The sequence below is a fragment of the Prionailurus viverrinus genome, unplaced genomic scaffold (assembly GCF_022837055.1).
Source record: "Prionailurus viverrinus isolate Anna unplaced genomic scaffold, UM_Priviv_1.0 scaffold_40, whole genome shotgun sequence".
Classification (NCBI taxonomy): Eukaryota; Metazoa; Chordata; class Mammalia; order Carnivora; family Felidae; genus Prionailurus; species Prionailurus viverrinus.
Genome location: NW_025927608.1, coordinates 3,819,222 through 3,836,892, shown reverse-complemented (window position 1 = coordinate 3,836,892; position 17,671 = coordinate 3,819,222). Strand labels below are relative to the sequence as shown.

Below are 17,671 nucleotides of genomic sequence, written 5' to 3'. Positions count from 1 at the left end.
GGGGGCGGGGTCATGTCCCAGCCACACCAGCCACAGGGCAGGCCCTAGGCCTCAACTGGCCCCACCCGGGAGCTGCCCCCCCTCCGGGAATTCTTTTCTCCCGGCTTCCCACCCTCTGCTTTCCCCGGCATCGCCTCCACCTCTGTGCCGCCCCTCATGCCAGCCGCTGCCCGGACGAGGACACGCGCTCACGCTTCTGGGCTTTCGCTAACCTCCCTGCCTGCCTGGCGGGTCGCCCCTGCTCGCCGCCCCCTCCATCTCTGGGGGGCTTCTCTGAACCCTCCCCCACGTCCTCTCCTCCGCTGGCCCCGAGGCCCTTCCTGTCCCCTCCTGTGACGGCTCAAGTGGCCTGTCTCTCTAGTGACTTGAAGAAGCTGCAAGTCCTGTGCTCCCGCAGCTCGATCCCCTGGTGACCCAGCGGGCCTTGGGGACGGCGTGGGATCAACAGAACGCTGCGGGAGCTCTGAGGCTGGGTCGCAAGTAGCCCTTCAGCTTTTCCCCAGCCTCCTGGAAGGTGGCTCTGGGACCGGGAGGAACCCAGCCACACGCAGAGGCCCGGTGTGGGTGGCGGGGGCAGGGGGACAGCCCAGCTCGGCCCCCAGCCAGCACCACCTTCCCGCCACGGAGAGCGCCGTCCCGGACCCCGCGTCCAGTCGAGCCTTCAGATGACCCACCCCCCCAGCCACAGCTGCCGTGACCGTGGCCTCACGAGAGAGACTCCAGCTGGACCCCGTCGGCCCCCCAGTCTCTGAAATGTAACAGAAACTGTTTCAAGCCATTAAGTTTCGGCGCGATTGTTCCGGGGCAGCGGATAACTGGACTACAGACCGCGTGTCCCCGAGGGCAGGGCTTGTGTCCCTGTCCCTCCGGTCCCGGCCCGGGCTCCAGTGAGGACCGAGCGCTCCTCAGATTCCCCTCGAGTGCACAAATGAAACCCGTCGAGACTCGCTGTTCACCCTGAGATAGAAGAAATTTATTAGCAAGAGGTAATCAGGAAACATATATTTTTACAAAAATGGAAATTTCTCTTTTCCAAACAAGCTGTAAGTGGAAATATTTTAGGACTAGGAATAGAATTCTCATACCACTAAGGTATTGCTTACAGCAGGAGCAGCCTGCGTGCCGTCCTGGGGCGTGCCAGCCGCGCGGAGCTGACCGTGCTCTCCCCGCCGCGCGGCGTCACAGCACGTGGGGGGATTCGCGGAGCGGGCGCTGCCGGACTCCTGCTGGAAGGCGCTCGGACGGGACTGCGGTGTGTGCAACACAGACACTCACTGATTTCCTAGCTCTACGGCGTGGCACTATTTTCACAAAGCGAACAGACTCGGAGCATCTCAACGTAAGCTGGCGGTGACCGTTAGGCGGCTACGAGACGAGTGACATTCTCTGGGTCCCCGACTTGCGGCGGATGCCGGGCAGCGGCCGGCAGAAGTCGATGCGACTCTGTGTCGTGACTCCGCTCCCCTGGGGACGCTCCGGGGCCTCGTCCGGGTTCACGGAGACCCTGGTGTGGTTCCCAGAGCAGGGAGCACGTGGGGCCTGCACAGGGTGGTGCGCTGGTGTCGCGGGGCGTGGTTCTCAGCGGAGAGGACCCCCTCCGTCCAGGTTACCGGGAGACGGAGAGTTCTGACCCCTGTGATTTTGGCTGAAAAAGCTGCTTTGGAAACTGGCATCGCCGTCAGTGGGAAGATCCGTGGATGACTGGACTTCAGGGTGCGGTCCCCGCCCGCCTCCCCCCACCCCCCACCCCCCCCCCCCCGTTACGACGACTACATGGAACATGCTGGGAGGGCGCCCGGGGGGGGGGGCCGCCTCAGCCCGGGGTGGGGGGGGAGGCCTGGGCCGCGGAAGGACAGAAGCGGGGTGGCGCCCAGGCTGGCGTCTGCACGGGCTCCGTCTCCCCGTCCGAGAGAGTGGGGGGCTGGGAAGGCTACGGACGCGGCTGGAAAGAAACAGGCGCTGCGGGGGGGCGGGGGCTGGGTGGGGGGCGAAGTCTCACACGGAGCGGAGGCTCCTGTTCCGGTTCTACGGGGATCTAAGAACGAGAACGGATCTGTATTCTTGGAGAAGCACATACTAGAGAGGAGAATCCAGGAACCAGACAATTATGTACACATCACACCGCGTGTGTCCGTGGGGCGCCGGGGCCGGGCCGGGCCGGCTTCAGGTGGGGAGTTTGGGCTCCATTCGCAGGGAAGACTCATAGAGGCTCTCCTCGTCCATGACGAAGGACTGGTCCAGCAGGTACTGGGTCACCTGGCGAGAGGAAGGCGCGGGGCAAGTGGCAGGCGGTGGGGACACGGGGCCCCCGCGGGGGTGGGGCGAACGCGTCTGAGCCAGCGCTCCCTCTTCACGTGGGCCGGCTATTTTTACTGACCGCCGCCTGACAGGGATATGAAGTCATGTGTGGCCAACGTCACCCTTGGCTGAACTCTAGGTGAAGCATTTTGGGCTCGCACTTTGGAAAAATCCCCCTAAGATGTCAGTCGTAGAACCTAGGTGGCGAGTGGGTCACGTGTTCTTTCAGCGTTTATGCCGAATACGCATCAGGCTGAGCGACATTCACCCCGAGAGGAGAAAGGGGAAACCGAGGCCGCGCTTCCGGCCTCGCACGGCTCGCTCCGGGGCGAGATCGCGGAGTGGACAGAATCACCCTTCCGTCCGCCCTCCCGCGTCACCTGCTGGGTTCCTACAAGTAAAGGTGCTTCGAGGGGCAGTGCCCAAGCCGCACGGGCAGCCCCGCTTCACCAAGTTCTCCTCAAGGCTCTTTCGGTTGTCGCTTGCTTGGAACCAAAGCTTCATTATTATTATTATTATTACTTTGCTCCGAAACCCAGGGCAGAAGGAAACCACACCACAAACGGCTGCACTCGGCCGGGGGACTTTCCACCGTGCGCCCTTCCCAGCTCTGAACTTTGTAACTAGGGGGCGTCACTTTCCAAAAAGATGTTGTAAACGCTGCCTCTCTTGGCTGGGAGGGGGCCCAGACGTGACCTGCAGCCGTCCCAGGGCAGGTGAAAATCAGACGGGAGCAGCAAGGTTAGCACCAGCCGTGGAGCGGGGACAACTCACCGCTGGTCGGGGCAGGGGGAAGGCTTCTTGGAAAAGCTGGCGTTTGAGCGGGGCCCGGGGGGTCGGGGGATGAGAGGGGCTGGCTGGGTGTGCAGGGAGGGGTACGGACTGACGGACGGAGTGCGTGCCCCCGTGACAGCCCAGGTGACGGGGAAAGTGCCTCCGGCTTACCTTCACCTGGTGTTCTATTTTATAGGCAGTTTGCTGGAACTGGCGAATCTCTCGGATGATGTGAGATATCTACGAGGACGAGGACCGTTTAAGAAGACAGTTTGCTCTCTCGGGCTCCCCCAGCCCCTCCGCTCCACGGCACAGACGGGGCACCGACAGCTGAACCCGAAGTCGGTCTCTTAGCTCACACACACACCGCCTCCTGAGAGCCCCCACGGAGGCACGTGGCCTCCTTCGCCCCAGCGATCTGTGTCCAGGGGGACACTAGTAAAAAGTCTACGGGTCGATTACGTGACAGAAAAAGCATCATTCGGTGGGAGAGGGCAGGCTGTCCAACATCCCAAAACGGTGCCCACGTCTCAGCAAAAGCCAGGCACCTGCCACGTTCTGCGTGCCCACTGTGCGTGGGTGCCGGGGCCCCGTCCTGTCACCAGGACGGTGCTTCTGGCTTGCGGGTGACAGAGAAGCCCTCCTAGGGAGCCCCGTGTCGACTGGAAACCGCATCACACGGAACCCATGCGAGGGTGTCGTGAGAAAGGGCGGGGGAGCCACGACACCGGCCCGGCTCTCTCCTTCCACTCTGGGGGGGCTGCCTACGGATTCCGTCTGCCACTGGCTTCACGTGGCCGGCTCTGCCCCTCCCCCGCGGGGTGACCTCGGGTGGGCCACGGAGCCCCGCGAGCACCAGGCTGCTCCTCTGTGAGCGGGGGCGACCCCTCAGCAGGCTCCGTCCGAGGGAGCGCGGTGAGGCTGGCTGGGGGCCCGCCCGATGCTGTCTGCCTCTCTGCCTCTCGGGGACCCGCGGCGGCTCTCGTCGGAGAAGCCGGCTCCAGGCTGCCGGGTGCGCGTGCTCGATCGCAGGCCAGGCGGTCCCGGGGCTCGGCCCGGGTTTTGACGCCCCCCCGGCCCTGCCCCGGGACACGTACCATCCTCATCTTGGAGAAGTTGACCAGGCCGTCCTCCGTGTAATTGGGTGTCCCCTCTTCGATAAAGGCCAGGTCGGTGAGGTACATCCCCAGGTAAGGGACACAGGGTGGGTCACAACTTCGAAGCAAACGGCATCAGACAAACGTTTTTCATTTGAAAACACGAGCGTCTACGGAACCAGAACACCCTGCATGCACGTGCTGGAGGCCTGGGGTTGCCAGCCGCCTCAGGGTCGGTCCTCTGGGGCGACGGGCCACGGACCAGCGGGACAGAAAGCCCTCCCCCACCCATCCGCTCTCCGTCCCGGATGCAGGCTTTGGGCTCCACGGCCGGCCCCCTCCCAGCCCCCTCGCCTGACTCCCCCGTGAAACTCTCCACCCAGCCCTGCTCTAGACCCACCCCCCAGGGGACCTGCCAGCCCCCCACCCCCCATTTCTGCCAGCCATGCTACCCAGCCCCCCCGGTGTCGTCTGCTCCTTGACACTCCTCCTCTGCCTCGACCGGCCGCTTGCCCCACAGGATCTCCTGCCCACCTGAGCACTGGGGTCCCGGAGCAGGAAACCCTGGCCCTTGAGGTCCCTCCTACAAGTGGCTTCTAAGCAGGGGGCTGTGGGACAGCGTCCCCAACAAGTGACCTCTTGGGGAGGGAGCGTTTTGGGAGACAGGACCCAGCAGTGGTAGACCACGCCGCTCCGACCTGGGGGGCTGCTGTTAACATCTTCATCACAGGGTATCGCCCTGGAGCCTCTGGGCGGGGCCCCAGAAAGGGGCCGGTTTTGTGTGGGTCCTGCGGCCACCGTGCTCTGGTAGAGCTCCGGGTCGTGCCCTCAGGGGACCCCTGACGGTGCCCCGCAGCCTCCTCTAAGCGCAGCGCAGCACGCAGACACGGCCAGCCTGGCCGCGCGCACTTGCGGGGGCAGGTGACCCCCGCTCCTCGACCTCTGACCTTGTCTCCTTGAGGCCACGCGGCAACCCGCCACTCCGGAAGAAGGGGAGGCAGGGAGGTCGGTGGGGCAAACAGAAACCCAGCCTCTGCCCCTCGCCTGCTAGGCGTGTGACCCTTGACCCGAGGGCCAAGGCCGCCCTCACACGATGGGGCTGATTGCCCAGACAGGTCTAGGAGGTCAGATTAGGTGATGCGCCCACGCTACACGAAGCAGCATGGATGCACGCGGGGAAAAACACATCCGGTTTCCGTCCGGCGGTCGTACGGCTTTGACGCCTTCTGACACTGGCCATTGTCCTCCCCTGTTGCTTTCTCTTTTGGACAAACGGCAACAGGTCTCAGGACGGGTGTTGGCAAATACCAGAAGCGAGAAACCGCTTTGTTTTCACCGGGTCTGTTTATCGTGGCAACCTTGTATTCGTGGCTCCCCGTTTACTGTTCTGACACGCTTTTCCTTCCCACTTCAATCTACCTCGGGGAAAACGTGAGTTAATTATAAGGAAGCTACGGAGAGCGGATCCCGCCGGCACACGGGCAGCGAAGCCGGGAAGGAGGTGGGCCCCGGGGGTGAGGGAGACCGTGGCCAGAGTTGTCTTCTGACCTGTGGGTCTTGACTCTTTCTTGGGTGGTGGAAATACGATAAGCGATCAGCTTTTAAAAGAACGAAAACAACCCAGAAGTAGAATAAAAGAAAATATCTGAGTTGGTTGCACGGGCCAAAAGCACACGTTGTTTTGTGAAACTTTTGTTGCTGTTTGCATGTATGTATTTGTGGGGGAAAAAAAGTGTTCTTACTGGGTTGTGATTTAAAAAAACAAACAAACAAACAAGACTCGCGGGTCCTGCCGGACCACACGGTCTGTGACTGTCACAGGTCAGGCTTTCTGACCCCGCCCATCATCCTCCAAGTCTGGGCGGCAGGTGGGACTTAGTCGGGAGATGGAGAAGCAACTCTGTAGCCAGCACTGGGTGGGGGGGAAGGGGGGCTCGCTGGCCAGCGGCTTCTGAGAGGGGCTTCCCAGCTCGCCCGCTAATTCTGCTCTTGACGGTGACTAGGAACGCGGAGGGCGGGAAGGACCCCGTCTTGGGGGGAGGGGGGACCAGGGCCACAGGGAAGGAACCGCAGAGTGTTCCCGAAGGCCTTACAGGGTCTCTGACTGCCCAGAGCGGTGGGAAGTCAGGGGTTCCTCTGATCGTGGACGTGTATTCCCCTGATGCGTTTACTGGGCTCAGGAGCCCGCTGTAGGACGGTGGCGGGTGGGCACGTGGAGTCACAGCCCCATTACCGCTCTGTCCCTGGTCACCGCCTCCCGGGTGAGGCGCCTGGAAGGAGGGGCCCAGGGAAGCGCACACACCGTTAGTCCAGTGACGTGTGCACGCGCGTGCACGCACGTGCACACGGCAAGTCCATCCGCGTAACCAAACAACCGGCCCGGACCCAGAGCCGGGCTGGTCAGCGTGTGGGGCTGCCGACGTGGCGCTGGGGGCAGGCGTGGGGAGCACGGGGCTGTGGAGGGTCCCGGAAGGCTGCCACTGTCTGGGGACCCAGTGGGAGCGCCTGAACGAAAGGGACACACGCGGAGAGCTCCTTGTAGGCCACGCCCCTGTGACCCCTGGCTGGCTCTGAACTCCCCGTGTGGGCATTTTCATCCCCCTCGGGCGGGGTCCGGCCTTGCCCTGGCTCCGGGCAGATGCGGGGCGGCTTCCTCTCCTCACAGACCCCTCACCCGCCTGTAACCTGCTGTTCTAGGGAAGAGATAAAAGTGCCTCGCTTTCCATTCTAAACACGGCCTCTGGTTTTCCAGGCAGCGCCTGGATGCAGGAAGCCGCCTCCTGGTGACGCTGGCATCTAGGCCTTGCCTGGGATTGTCTGGGGTCCCGCACCATCTTCCAAGAAATTCTTGATGACGTCATGTGGGAGGGGAGATCACGGGGTCCCAGCAGCTGAAAACTCCGTGTGGCTGCCTGATGGGCTGGCCACCAAGGGGTCGGCCCTTCCTCCTCCGCCCTGCCCCAGCCTGGGGAGTTCAGCTCTCCCCCCTCGGCCCTGCCCCAGCCTGGGGAGTGGCCCTCTCTCTCACACGCCTCGCTGCCCCTGCTGAGGGATCTCCTCTCCCTCCCAAGAGGGTGTGAGGGGCACTCGGGCTGGGCCACGTGGGCTGGAGCCCCCGGGCTCAGGGTCCCCGGTTTTGGCATGCGGTGGGAGAAATAAGGTGCTCAGATTTTGGGGGAAGAATTGCGGTGGGGCCAGGAGTGGGGGTGGGGGTCGCACTCCACTCTTGTTTTGCCACCAGGGCACCCACTGCTCTGTGGTCTCGGCAGGAGACTGGGCTCTGCTGTGTGGTCACGAGCAAAAAATACAGGTGGAAATGAGTGTGTGGCCTGGTGGCACCCCTGGGCCCCTCGCATCCACACGGATGGATTTTGTCCCCTGTGAAGGGCGGGTGGCGACGGGCTGGTGGTCAGCGAGCCGCCTGGGTCCCCCACAGCCCTCTGCTCAGGGCGGCCGCAGCCTGCGGGGAGCGTGGCCCCGCGTTCCTCCAAATGAGGGCTTCCCATCGAAGCAGAGCCCGAGTACAGATTTGCCAATGTGTGCTGGGTTCAGATTAGGTGGGTGGGCAATCCCAGAATTGACCCCAGCGGGGCTGGTGACCAAATGCTACTGAGGACTTGACTTCCTGGCCACGTTTTGCTGCACGGAACCGGAAGGGTGGTCTCTGGGCTCGGGGAAGGAGGAGGGCAGACGGGGGCACGCTCGGGGGCCCTGGGCAGGGGACTGGGGGTGCACAGGGCACGCGCTGTCGGTGGGCCCGGGGGGATTTAAGAGTGTGGCTGAGGGGAGGGGAGTAGGACGTAGGGGTGAAGTCTCGGCCGGGAAAGGCCATTCACCAGCCCGCGTGCGGGCACGAAACCTTTTCAGTGACGGGCTACACAGGAGGCCCCGTCCGGGCAGGCCACCGGCTGTGTTCAAGACTGACCTCTCCCTTCCTTCCTGTGACCACTATCCCCCTCTGCTGAGACAAGACCCCGGGGTTCACACAGCACGGCTCTACGGTGCCTCTGGAGAAGGGGTGCAGGACACATTTGCCCCACGTCCCCTGTCTCTCCTTCCCCTCCAGGGCGTGGCCTCCGTGTGCATAAAGCGAGAACCCGGTTTGCATGAAGGTCTCAGCTCCTGAGTGCCCGAGCTCCCCCACCCCCTTGCAGCCCGGAGCAGAGGCGTCTGGGACAGGCTGACCGGAGCCCCCGGGAAAGAGGGAAGACGGGGGGTCGGTTACCGAGACAGACCCAGGCCACGGAGGCGACGGCAGACAAGGAAGCCATGGGCGGGAGGCGGATGGAAGGGCGCCCGGCAGACGGACAGGTGGGTGAATGCGCGGTGAGGCGGCCCCCACAAGCACAGCCCACGGGCTCCGGGGGGCCCAGGCGTGACAGAGACGGCACAGATGGCGGGGCATCTGAGGACGAACACGGTGGAGATGAACGCAGCAATGGCACACGGAGGTGGCGGAGGACGGCCCGCGTGCGGCGGGAGAGAAATGGGGGCATGCGGGCGGGGCGCGGGTGTGCCAAGGGCTGGACGCGGTCCCCGGGCCCCGGGGGCAGCGGCCGCGTGATGCCGCACGGCAGGCGGGAGAGGCGCCCTGCAGGGAGCCGGGACTGGGGGCGGCCCCGGGGTCTGGCCAAGGACGGCAGGGAGTCACGCAGAGGCCGCGGGCGCACAGCGAGCGAGCGAGCGAGCGAGCGAGCGGGGGTGACCCCAGAGCCCTCGCACGTGAGCCTGTGGCCGCCGTGCGCCCCAAGGGGCTGAGGCCGATGCGCTGGGAGGGCCCGGACCCTCGGGCGAACCGCAGAGCACTGGCCTTACAGGCCGCCTGGGCCAGGGTCTGGCTCTGTCACCGCGGCCACACCACGGCTCTGCGACGGCCACTAGCGCCTCATTGTCCTTGTCTGGAGGAACGGGACGGGAGGACCCGCCTCACGGTGGCGGGCCTCCTCGGGGCGACTGCCTCTCCGGGGGGCTTGGCAACGTCTGGGGGCATCTCTGGTCGTCACGACTTGGGGAAGGCACTGGCATCTGGTGGGCAGGGGCCGGGGCTGCCGCTGAACAGCCCACGTGGCACGAGACGGCCCTCAGCGTGGCGTGGTCCTGCTCTAGTGACGACCTGCCCGCCTTGCCAGCGGTCAGGTGCGACATCGGCAAATCTGTGTTCTCCGATTGCCAGATGCCGTTTGTGCAAACCGCACCTGTTCCCATGACTAATTCTCAACGAAAACGAGAAAACGCGATCCCATTAAGTAAACACCTTGACTTCACGACCTTCCCTGATGTCAGAAACACTGAACTGTGGGGATGTGTGTGCGTCAGCGTCGAGGCGTCTCGGGCCACAGCCGTCCCGCGTGCTGGGACTCGGGCGTGCTGCCCCTCCCCTCGCCGGGAACTGCCGTGGAGACTGGGATGGCTTTAGCAGACAGCGGAGGACAAAGCTGACCCACCCTAGAGGTCTGGGGAGCCCAGGGGCCGCGTGGGTAGACAGACGGACAGACAGACACACGGACCTCCTGCTCCAGCCAGACGGGGCACGTGGAGGCCTCTGCAATGCGGTTCTACGATTTGAAAAATAACAGTGACAAAATGGCACACACTTACTTTTTCAGAGCTTCTCTGAGATTCTTAAATCTGCCCTCTGATGACACAAGCTTTTGGAGCTTGTCAATCAAAGCTTTTGTCTAGAAAGAATCAGAAGCATTTACTAATGCGCGGCTCACAGGGGCCCGAGGCACCGGCCCACGGTCCACGGGCCGCCCTCGGGCTCCGGGGCCACCCTTGCTCTGCCTCCTTGCAGGGCAGGGCGTTTCCGGGGACCGCCCCCCAACTCCTGAAGAGTCAGCCACGGACCCTTGTCCTCTCACCCTTCAGAAGCACAAGGGCGGTGATGCAGGGCATCTAAGTGCCGGTCTCACCCCTGCAAACACGGACCCGGACACCGGGGTGGGGGTGGGACCTGGTAACTGCAAGGGGCCCTCCGGAGCAGAGCGCGGCCGTGGCCGTGGCTTCACTTCCGTGGCCTTTCCTGCGCCCTGAACCCCAGGGATGCGGCCAAGGGTGCGGGCACAGAACCACACCTGTGTATCTCAGGACGCCGCACTAACGTAAGAATCAGGAGAAAAGATGGCAGGTGAACTGATCACCTAGAAGAAAAGACCGTGATGGGGAAGAGTGAGCCCCCAGCTGAGGGTCCCGTTTGTCTGCAGGGGGCAGACGGGAGCCACGGAGGCTGCCCAGGGTCTGGCTTTGTGGTCCTTTCCCTGCCGGCTGGGGGCCCCTTGGCCTTGGCGGTCCCCGGGTCCCTCACTTATGCAACAGCGACGTGGCTTAGCGACCCCACCTCTCCAGCTCCCGCCCTCAAAATCCAGGCCGTGGCCGAGAACGGGCGCTGGGGGCCAGCTGCGTGCACGTGGCCTGGAGGGGATGCTGGTCACACGGGCCGAGCACACCCCTCAGCTTTGGGCCAGATGTTCCTGAGAAATCTGCCTGCAGAAAGCGACGCTGAGACTTGATTCAGATGGGAGAAGAGACCGGGGTGCGGTCCTCGAGGGGCCCATCCGGTCTGCTTCCTCCTGGATGGGGAGCCGTCACCTGGTCCTGACCAGCCCCGCTCAAAGCAGAAATGCGTGTGGACCTGGTGGCGGAGACACAGCCATGGGCCGTGATTCTGTGCCCCTGATGCAGCCGCCCTCAGGTACCGGCCCGCAGCCTGGTGCCGACGCCAACCGCGGCCCCGGGCCTCCGCTTCTCCCGTACTTTCTAGACTTCTCTCTCCAGAGCTGGGCCCGTCCCCTCCTCCTCCCCACTCGCCTGCAGAGGAATGGCCCCGAGGCAGCCGGAGACCAGATGTGGGGGCCCAGTGTCCTGGCCCTGGGGCCTCAGCAGCTCTGCACACACCCTCCGCAAGCCCACACACACCACTCCTGTTCCATGGCTGGCCTCCACTTTCACATCTGGAAAATGGGAGGGTAGGCCCCGCTGGCCACTTAGCTCCGGATGAAGTATCACCATGCTAGCAGTCCTGAGGATACATGGGGGATATTCTGATGTGTGCGGGGGGCTGGGTAGACACTTGGGACCGATCTGTGGCTCTGAGATGGGCACACTTAGACTGCTTCCACATCTGTGCTCCTCTGGGGTGTCCTTCTGTCCAGGAAGGAGCTTTGCAGCCTGGGAGGCCCCTGGATATTCCCGCCGCCGCCACTTACAAAGTGAGTTCCAGCTTGAAGCGGCCGGGCCAAGAGTTTCCGTCCTTTGGTGCTCAATGGGACCCAGGCCCCTGGGATTCTGGGCATCTCTGCCGGGAGGGTGGAAACAAGGGAGCCCTTGGAACATGTCACTGAAACCAGAGACCGAGCAAGGGGCCGGCCTTGTTGTGTTGAGAAGGAAGGTGGTCACAGAACCTCCTGAAGGAAGATCCCATCTTCCCTCTTCACCAAACAGAATGCTTCCTGACGGCCAAGGCTGCTCCCTCCCAGAGGAGCCCCAGAGTACTGGCAGCCGAGGAGAGATTTCTGTCCCTACTGTGACTCAACTGTCCTCCAGAGAGGAGACACGCAGATCCGGCAGTCACCTGAGCCGCCCCATGGAGGGGTGCCATCTGTCCTCTCCTGGAGGGGAACACCCTTTCAGAGAGGCTGGGGGAGGGAAGGGGAGAACAGGGAAACGGAGCCAGAAGTCCCTGACTGAGCCTGACTGCTCGGCTCCAGCCAAGGGCTGGCTGGCCTGGACCGGACAGAATGCTTTTCTGCTTCGGGCACATTCGAGCAAATGATAACAACTATCTGCTGGGGCTGCACCTCACGCCTCTAAGACACGTGGCCGTTCCAGGGGCCTGGGGGGGTGGTCACAAGTATCCACGGGATACCTGCAGAGACGCAGCAATCCTTCCCGGGCCGGTGCGGGCCAGGCGCCGCGCAGACGTGCAAGCTGAGGGCTGGGCGAGGCCGCCACAGGGCGTGTGCGCCCGATGTGCTTTCCGAGGCATCGCCGATGCCCGGGTCCTGAATGACATCCGAGAACGCAGGCCTGGCCGTTAGTCTTGATCTCTAACTGCCCTCCCTGTGCACCCTCTTGAGAGAGCGGGAGACTTCGGGATGGTTAAGGCGGTTCCCTCCCAACTCTACAATAAGGGTGATGCTGAAGAATGAGGCCAAGAGTTACGGAGCCCCCACTGTGGTGGGAGCCTCCGGAGAAGACAGCACCGTTCTGACAGCCCCAGGGCAGAAGAAAGACACGGGCCTGGAATGGCCATCAGACCCGCCGACAGACCCGTCTGCTCCCTGACAGGCCGAGTCGGCTCGGATGAGTTGGGGGTTCTGCAGCGGCCCGCTCAGGAATTCACAGCACTGTGGCCAGATGTGCCTGCGGCCTGAGTCCCTGTGCGTCCAGGCTCTGTTCCTTCCAGCAGCCCGCTAGCAAGCTGGCACCTTCCGCTGCCCCTGTCCCAGCCCTGGCATCTCTGTGTGTTAGGAGGCAAGAAGTCTGGTGTCACGGGGGGGCAGGAGGCACCCTGCAGTCACGCCGTCATCTGGGGCCAGAGTGACCGCACTGCAGGGAGGGCAGCATCCCAGGGCTTCCTGAGTTTGGCCGCTTTTCTAGGGAGGAGGGATGTATGGACCCGATGCCTGCTTGTGGGGGCGGAATCATGACCTGTCGTTGGCGTGAGGATGGTAAGGGGGCAGGCAATAAAGAGAACAGCGAGGCGGGCACCGTATGTAAATCCAGAGGAGACAGGCGCCCTGGAGACCCTGGGCTCCACACAGCCCACCCAGTCGTAGGACCAGACGCTGTGGCCACGCCACTGGTACCTTTAGAGGCTTACCCTGCCCTCGGTGGCACCCATCCAGCCTCCTGCACACGCGCAGGCTGGGGTCCGGGCATACACCATGCGCACCAAGGAGGTGGCCCAAGTGCCCCACTGACCCTCCTCTTAGGGCCTCGGTGACCTCCTCGGGACCTCAGTGTAGGGAACTTCATTCCCGGGGAAGAATCATGTTCTGAGTGAATAAAGATCAAGCCCCCATTTAAGGTCACCAACTACCCATGGGTAACAGGGACCAGCGGACTCCCTGGCGGCCAGAAGGACCAGAGAAATCAGAGACCTGGGAAGGGATCTACAAGTTCGTCCGGCCCCGTCCCGGCGACCCTGCAGATCCAGAGTGGCGTCCACCCTTCTGTCCCAACCCAAGGACAAGAGTATCGGGACCAGTAATCACTCTTCCGCCTTCGTCTTTGGAGTATTAATTCTCAAGTGGGAATTAAAGTCTCATGGGTCCCAGCACCACATATGCGGGCCTGATACCTGGTCTCAGGTGATACAGGAGAAGAGGTTCTCCCGGAAGAGGGCTTACAAGGAAGCGCTGGCCTCCACCCTGTCCTCTGCCCACCTCCGGATGTCCGGAGGCCAGCACTCTGGCGCCCCGGCCCCAGCCCGGCCCCAGGCAGGCGATGGCGCCGGCTTCCCGCCGCACCTGCTTGGAGACTTTGAGCCACGTCTTTTTCAGCCGGAATATTGCGCTGCGGTTCATGGACGAGGTGATCTCCAGGACGGCGTTGTAGTTGTGCAGACAGCGGCATATGTCGGCCACGGCCACCCACTTCTCGATGGCGCTCACTCTCGCGTTGATGTCCTCGTTGCGGATGATCTCTGAAGCAATCAAGTTACTGATCTTTAAGCCCATGCAATGAGACAAGAAAAAATAAGAGGCTAAGTATTGCAGAGATGATAAATCACCATTGCTTGCAGATGATATGACTGCCCGTTTGAAAATCCCAAAAGGATACACTGGAAAACTACCAGGACGACTAATAGAGCTCATGAGGGTGGCTGGTTAAACATTCGACACGTAATAACGAGTTTTCCTATACACTGGCAATACCAACTAGAAAACACCATGGAAAATATTCTCAAAATTCCAATGGGAATGTGTAAACTACCTAAGAACTTAAATATCTGAGGATTTCCGAAGACGCTGCATGAAAACAATTGACCAAAGGTTATAAAAGGTTTGGATTACGAAGAACAAGATCCAATTCCCAAAGGAGAATATAAATATGCCATTTTTCTAAACTAATACGTGACTTCAACGTGACCCAATAAAACACACAATGAGAGCTCTCTTGAGGGCTTGACAAACTGATCCCACGGTTCGCCTGGAAGGATCAGGAGGAGCCCAGCTCCGAGACCATCTCCCCCACACGTCTGGGGCTTGGAGGGGACCCATACCTTGTGTCATCACTGGGCTCACATATAAAGTGGCAGAGGTCCCCCTGCCCTCAGTGAACACACACACACACACACACACACACACACGCACAAATCAGATGTGGGCGGGACCTGGGGAGTCAGGGAGCAAGAAACACACGGAGCTGGGGCAGCAGCTGGCTCACCCTGTGCTCTTCTCTGAAACTTCCTATGAATTTATAATTATTAAAAAAAAGTAAAAAAGAAGACTACTTGTTATAAACAATTAAGAAAAGGACATGTGCAGGTGAATGAAAACTGTAGGCCTTTACTGCCAAGAAATCTTCTCAAATATAATTTCTGAAGGATGTATGTCCAAAGGATGGCTTGTAAAACTATTTAAGAATGGAAAACCACTGAAGAGAATTAGGGAGGAATGAAAACATGAAATGGTACATATGTTGTAACTCTTGAAAACAATTCTAAAATTTACTAATTTTGAGAGAGAAAGAGAAAGAGAGAGGAATAGAGATAGAAAAAGAGAGCGGGGGAGGGGCAGAGAGAGAGGGAGACACAGAATCCGAAGCAGGTTCCAGGCTCCGAGCTGTCAGCACGGAGACCGACGTGCATCTCGAACCCACAAACCATGACCTGAGCTGAAGTCGGACGCTTAACCAACTGAGCTGCCCAGGTGCCCCAAGTTATACTAATTTTTAAAAGGAATATCTCTGTGAAACCTTCCAGAAAATAGAAAAAAAAAAGGGAGTATCTTACAACGTACTCTATGAAGCCAGTATAACCTTGATACCCAAAGCAAATGCAGACGATACAAGAACGCAAATCACACATCCACCTGTCTGCCGTGCCACGACCAGGTTAGGTCTGTCCCCGGAACGAAAGGAAGGGTGAACATTAGAGAAAAATCTGTAACCGTCGTTCACCACATCAACAGTTTAAAAGAGGTAAGCCATGACCATCTCAATAGATGCGCACAATTTTGATAACATTCAGTACCGATCTGTGGCAAATACCGTCAGCAAACAAGAAGAGAAGAATTTCTTTAACTTGATAAAGAAACAAACATTATCCTCAACGGGGAAAGATGAGAAGCTTTCTCTTCGGAACCAACACCAAGATTCACCATCGATGTTTGCACTCAAGTCTGCCGCACGGGGGCTGTGGGCAGCAGGGGTGCCCCCCCACTCTGCCCTCGCCCTGATCCCGGAGAGCCTGGTCAGTGCCGCTCAGTAAGACAATGGCGTGGGAAGCTGCAGACCCAGCCGGGGAGAGATCTAGAAATAGCCACGGGCCGTGATGGTCACCACCACGGAGGTGCACATTCTGTGTCTGAGGGACAGGGCGGATTCTAAGAGAGATGGCCAGACGCCAGGTGGTGATGAGGGCGGCCCTCGGAGGCAGGCTGTCTTGCCGTGTGATGTTGGGGATGAAACTGACCCCCCTTGGGCCTCAGTTTCCCCATTCACAAAGTGGGAATAACAGGGGTAAATGAGACCATGCTTGCAAAGCCCTGGGCACAGTGCCTGGCATGCCGCACACGGGCAGCAAACACTGGTTTCATGCCCTTGGCTCACTTCGGTCCTGGGCGCACACGGGAGTCGGGGGGAGGGCGAGGGACCGGGTTTTGCCGCCCGGGGCTGCTGCGCGTTCCCAGGACCTGCCCACCTGCTTCGCGCACTGTCTCTAACTGGACATGTGGCCTGGGTTCTGTCTGTTGCTGGGTGCCCTACGGGGGTCCTGACCCCAAGCTGCAGCGTGGCCGTGTCTCTCTTTTCCTCCCGCTGCCGCAGACCCTCCCTGATGTGGGTGTTGACCAGGGAGCCTGGCCAGGAGGTCAGGACAAGTGGAATCGTGTGCAGCTCCTTCCTCAAGGGCCTTCCCTTGGGGGGGATGACTCAGCTCAGGGGAACTTAGAGGCCAGCGCAGGTGCCCTCGGGGCTCTTTCCAGGCTGGGCGCGAGGGCCTGTGGTTCAGGGGCCGGGGCCGGGCTTCGTGCCGGGGGAGGACTTTTCCTTGCCTCCCGGACATGACTCAGGAGCCCCCAGGGCAAGGGCCCTGAGAGCCCGGCTTTCCTTAGACCAACGTGGGGTAACAGCCCCCATCCTCTAGGGCTCGTGAGGTCACGGTGCACACAAACCGCAGACGGTCGGGCGCTAGCCTCGCGGGGAACCTGTCCTCCACCTGGCACCCCGAGGGGCCTGCGGAAGGAAAACCCGGGACAGAAGGGTACCGCCCTCCCCCCCCCCCCCCCCCACCGTACTCACGTCGTTGAAATGCTTCGTGGTTTTCATGATATAAGGGGTCCGCTCATTCTTCTCCAGCTTCATCCAGCCCTGTCCGAAGAACTCCCTGCGGGAAGGAAGGGCACCGGGCGGGTGAGGTTTGCACGGATGATGGCGTTGCTTTCTCTGCCTTTGGAGGCTCTAATTTCTCAGGGAGCAACTTTCTGTAGAGCCCCGGAGAGGACAGGACCCTGGGCTCGCGGCCTCAGTTCCCTCATCTGTGAAATGGGATCAGTGACTATTTTGTTCCCGGGGCTGTCGTGAGGCCGACACGAGGAGAGAAGTGGCAGTGAGCGCGCGGTCACGGCCGAGTCCGCTCTGCACCCTGCTTGTGACGGAGAACTCGTATCTCCGCGTGTCTGTGCAGAAGCTGTCTGCAGGACAGGGACAGAGGCGCAACACGGGCCGAGCGGAAGGACAGAGGGGCCTGCAGGCCAAGCCGGCTGTGTTCCGGGACGGCGACCTCACGGCACCCCCCCACACGGCCCCAGCCTCCCAGGGAAGCTCCGGGCTTGGCTGTGACCGTGGGGGACCCAGGCAGGGCACCGTGGGCAGGAGGGGAGTGAGCTGTGTTCCAGAAATCTGGTTCTTCTCCCACAAGGAGCCTGTCGGCAGTGACACCTGCTTCGCATCTGGGGGAAGGGGCGGGTTTCCACCCTCCATGCTCGCGAGCGAGGGCCTTGGGGAGTTTCAGGCGGGGCCGCCTTTCTGGAAAGCAGGGACCAGAAGCCTCAGACCCAGAGACACCAATCTCGGGAAGCTCTTCTCAGGCCCTTGGCAGGAACTCACGGCAACAGTGACTCACAAGGAGCTTTGCCCCCAGTTCAGACATAAACGTGAAAACTGAGAACCAGGGCAGGTGCACCAGACCACGGGGCTGTCCCCACGCTCTGCTCCCAGGGGGGGAACACACACACACTCCTTTCCCAGACCTGCAGAGTAGGAATGCGGAGCCGGAGATGCTTCTGGAAAAGCACGCATGTGTGTGCGCGTGCAGCTCACAGTAAGGTGGGCCCTTG

The 17,671-nt window shown here is 61.4% G+C and overlaps 1 protein-coding gene across 2 annotated transcripts in view; it reads right to left on the bottom strand.

Annotated features, from left to right (window-relative positions):
• Positions 1–135: 135 nt before the first annotated feature.
• RASGRF1 (Ras protein specific guanine nucleotide releasing factor 1) overlaps positions 136–17,671 on the bottom strand; it is a 100,289-nt gene continuing 82,753 nt past the window's right edge. Inside the window, exons 22-27 of one of the 2 annotated variants that reach the window (XM_047846822.1) lie at positions 16,635–16,719; positions 13,640–13,837; positions 9,768–9,847; positions 4,170–4,287; positions 3,244–3,312; positions 136–2,256 (exon numbers count right to left, since the gene is read on the bottom strand). In XM_047846822.1, the coding sequence (XP_047702778.1) occupies positions 2,164–2,256; positions 3,244–3,312; positions 4,170–4,287; positions 9,768–9,847; positions 13,640–13,837; positions 16,635–16,719 (643 nt within the window). In that variant the 3' untranslated portion in view covers positions 136–2,163. Of the gene's footprint in view, positions 2,257–3,243; positions 3,313–4,169; positions 4,288–9,767; positions 9,848–13,639; positions 13,838–16,634; positions 16,720–17,671 lie in introns of those variants that run through there. The other variant, XM_047846823.1, reaches the window with a different exon arrangement.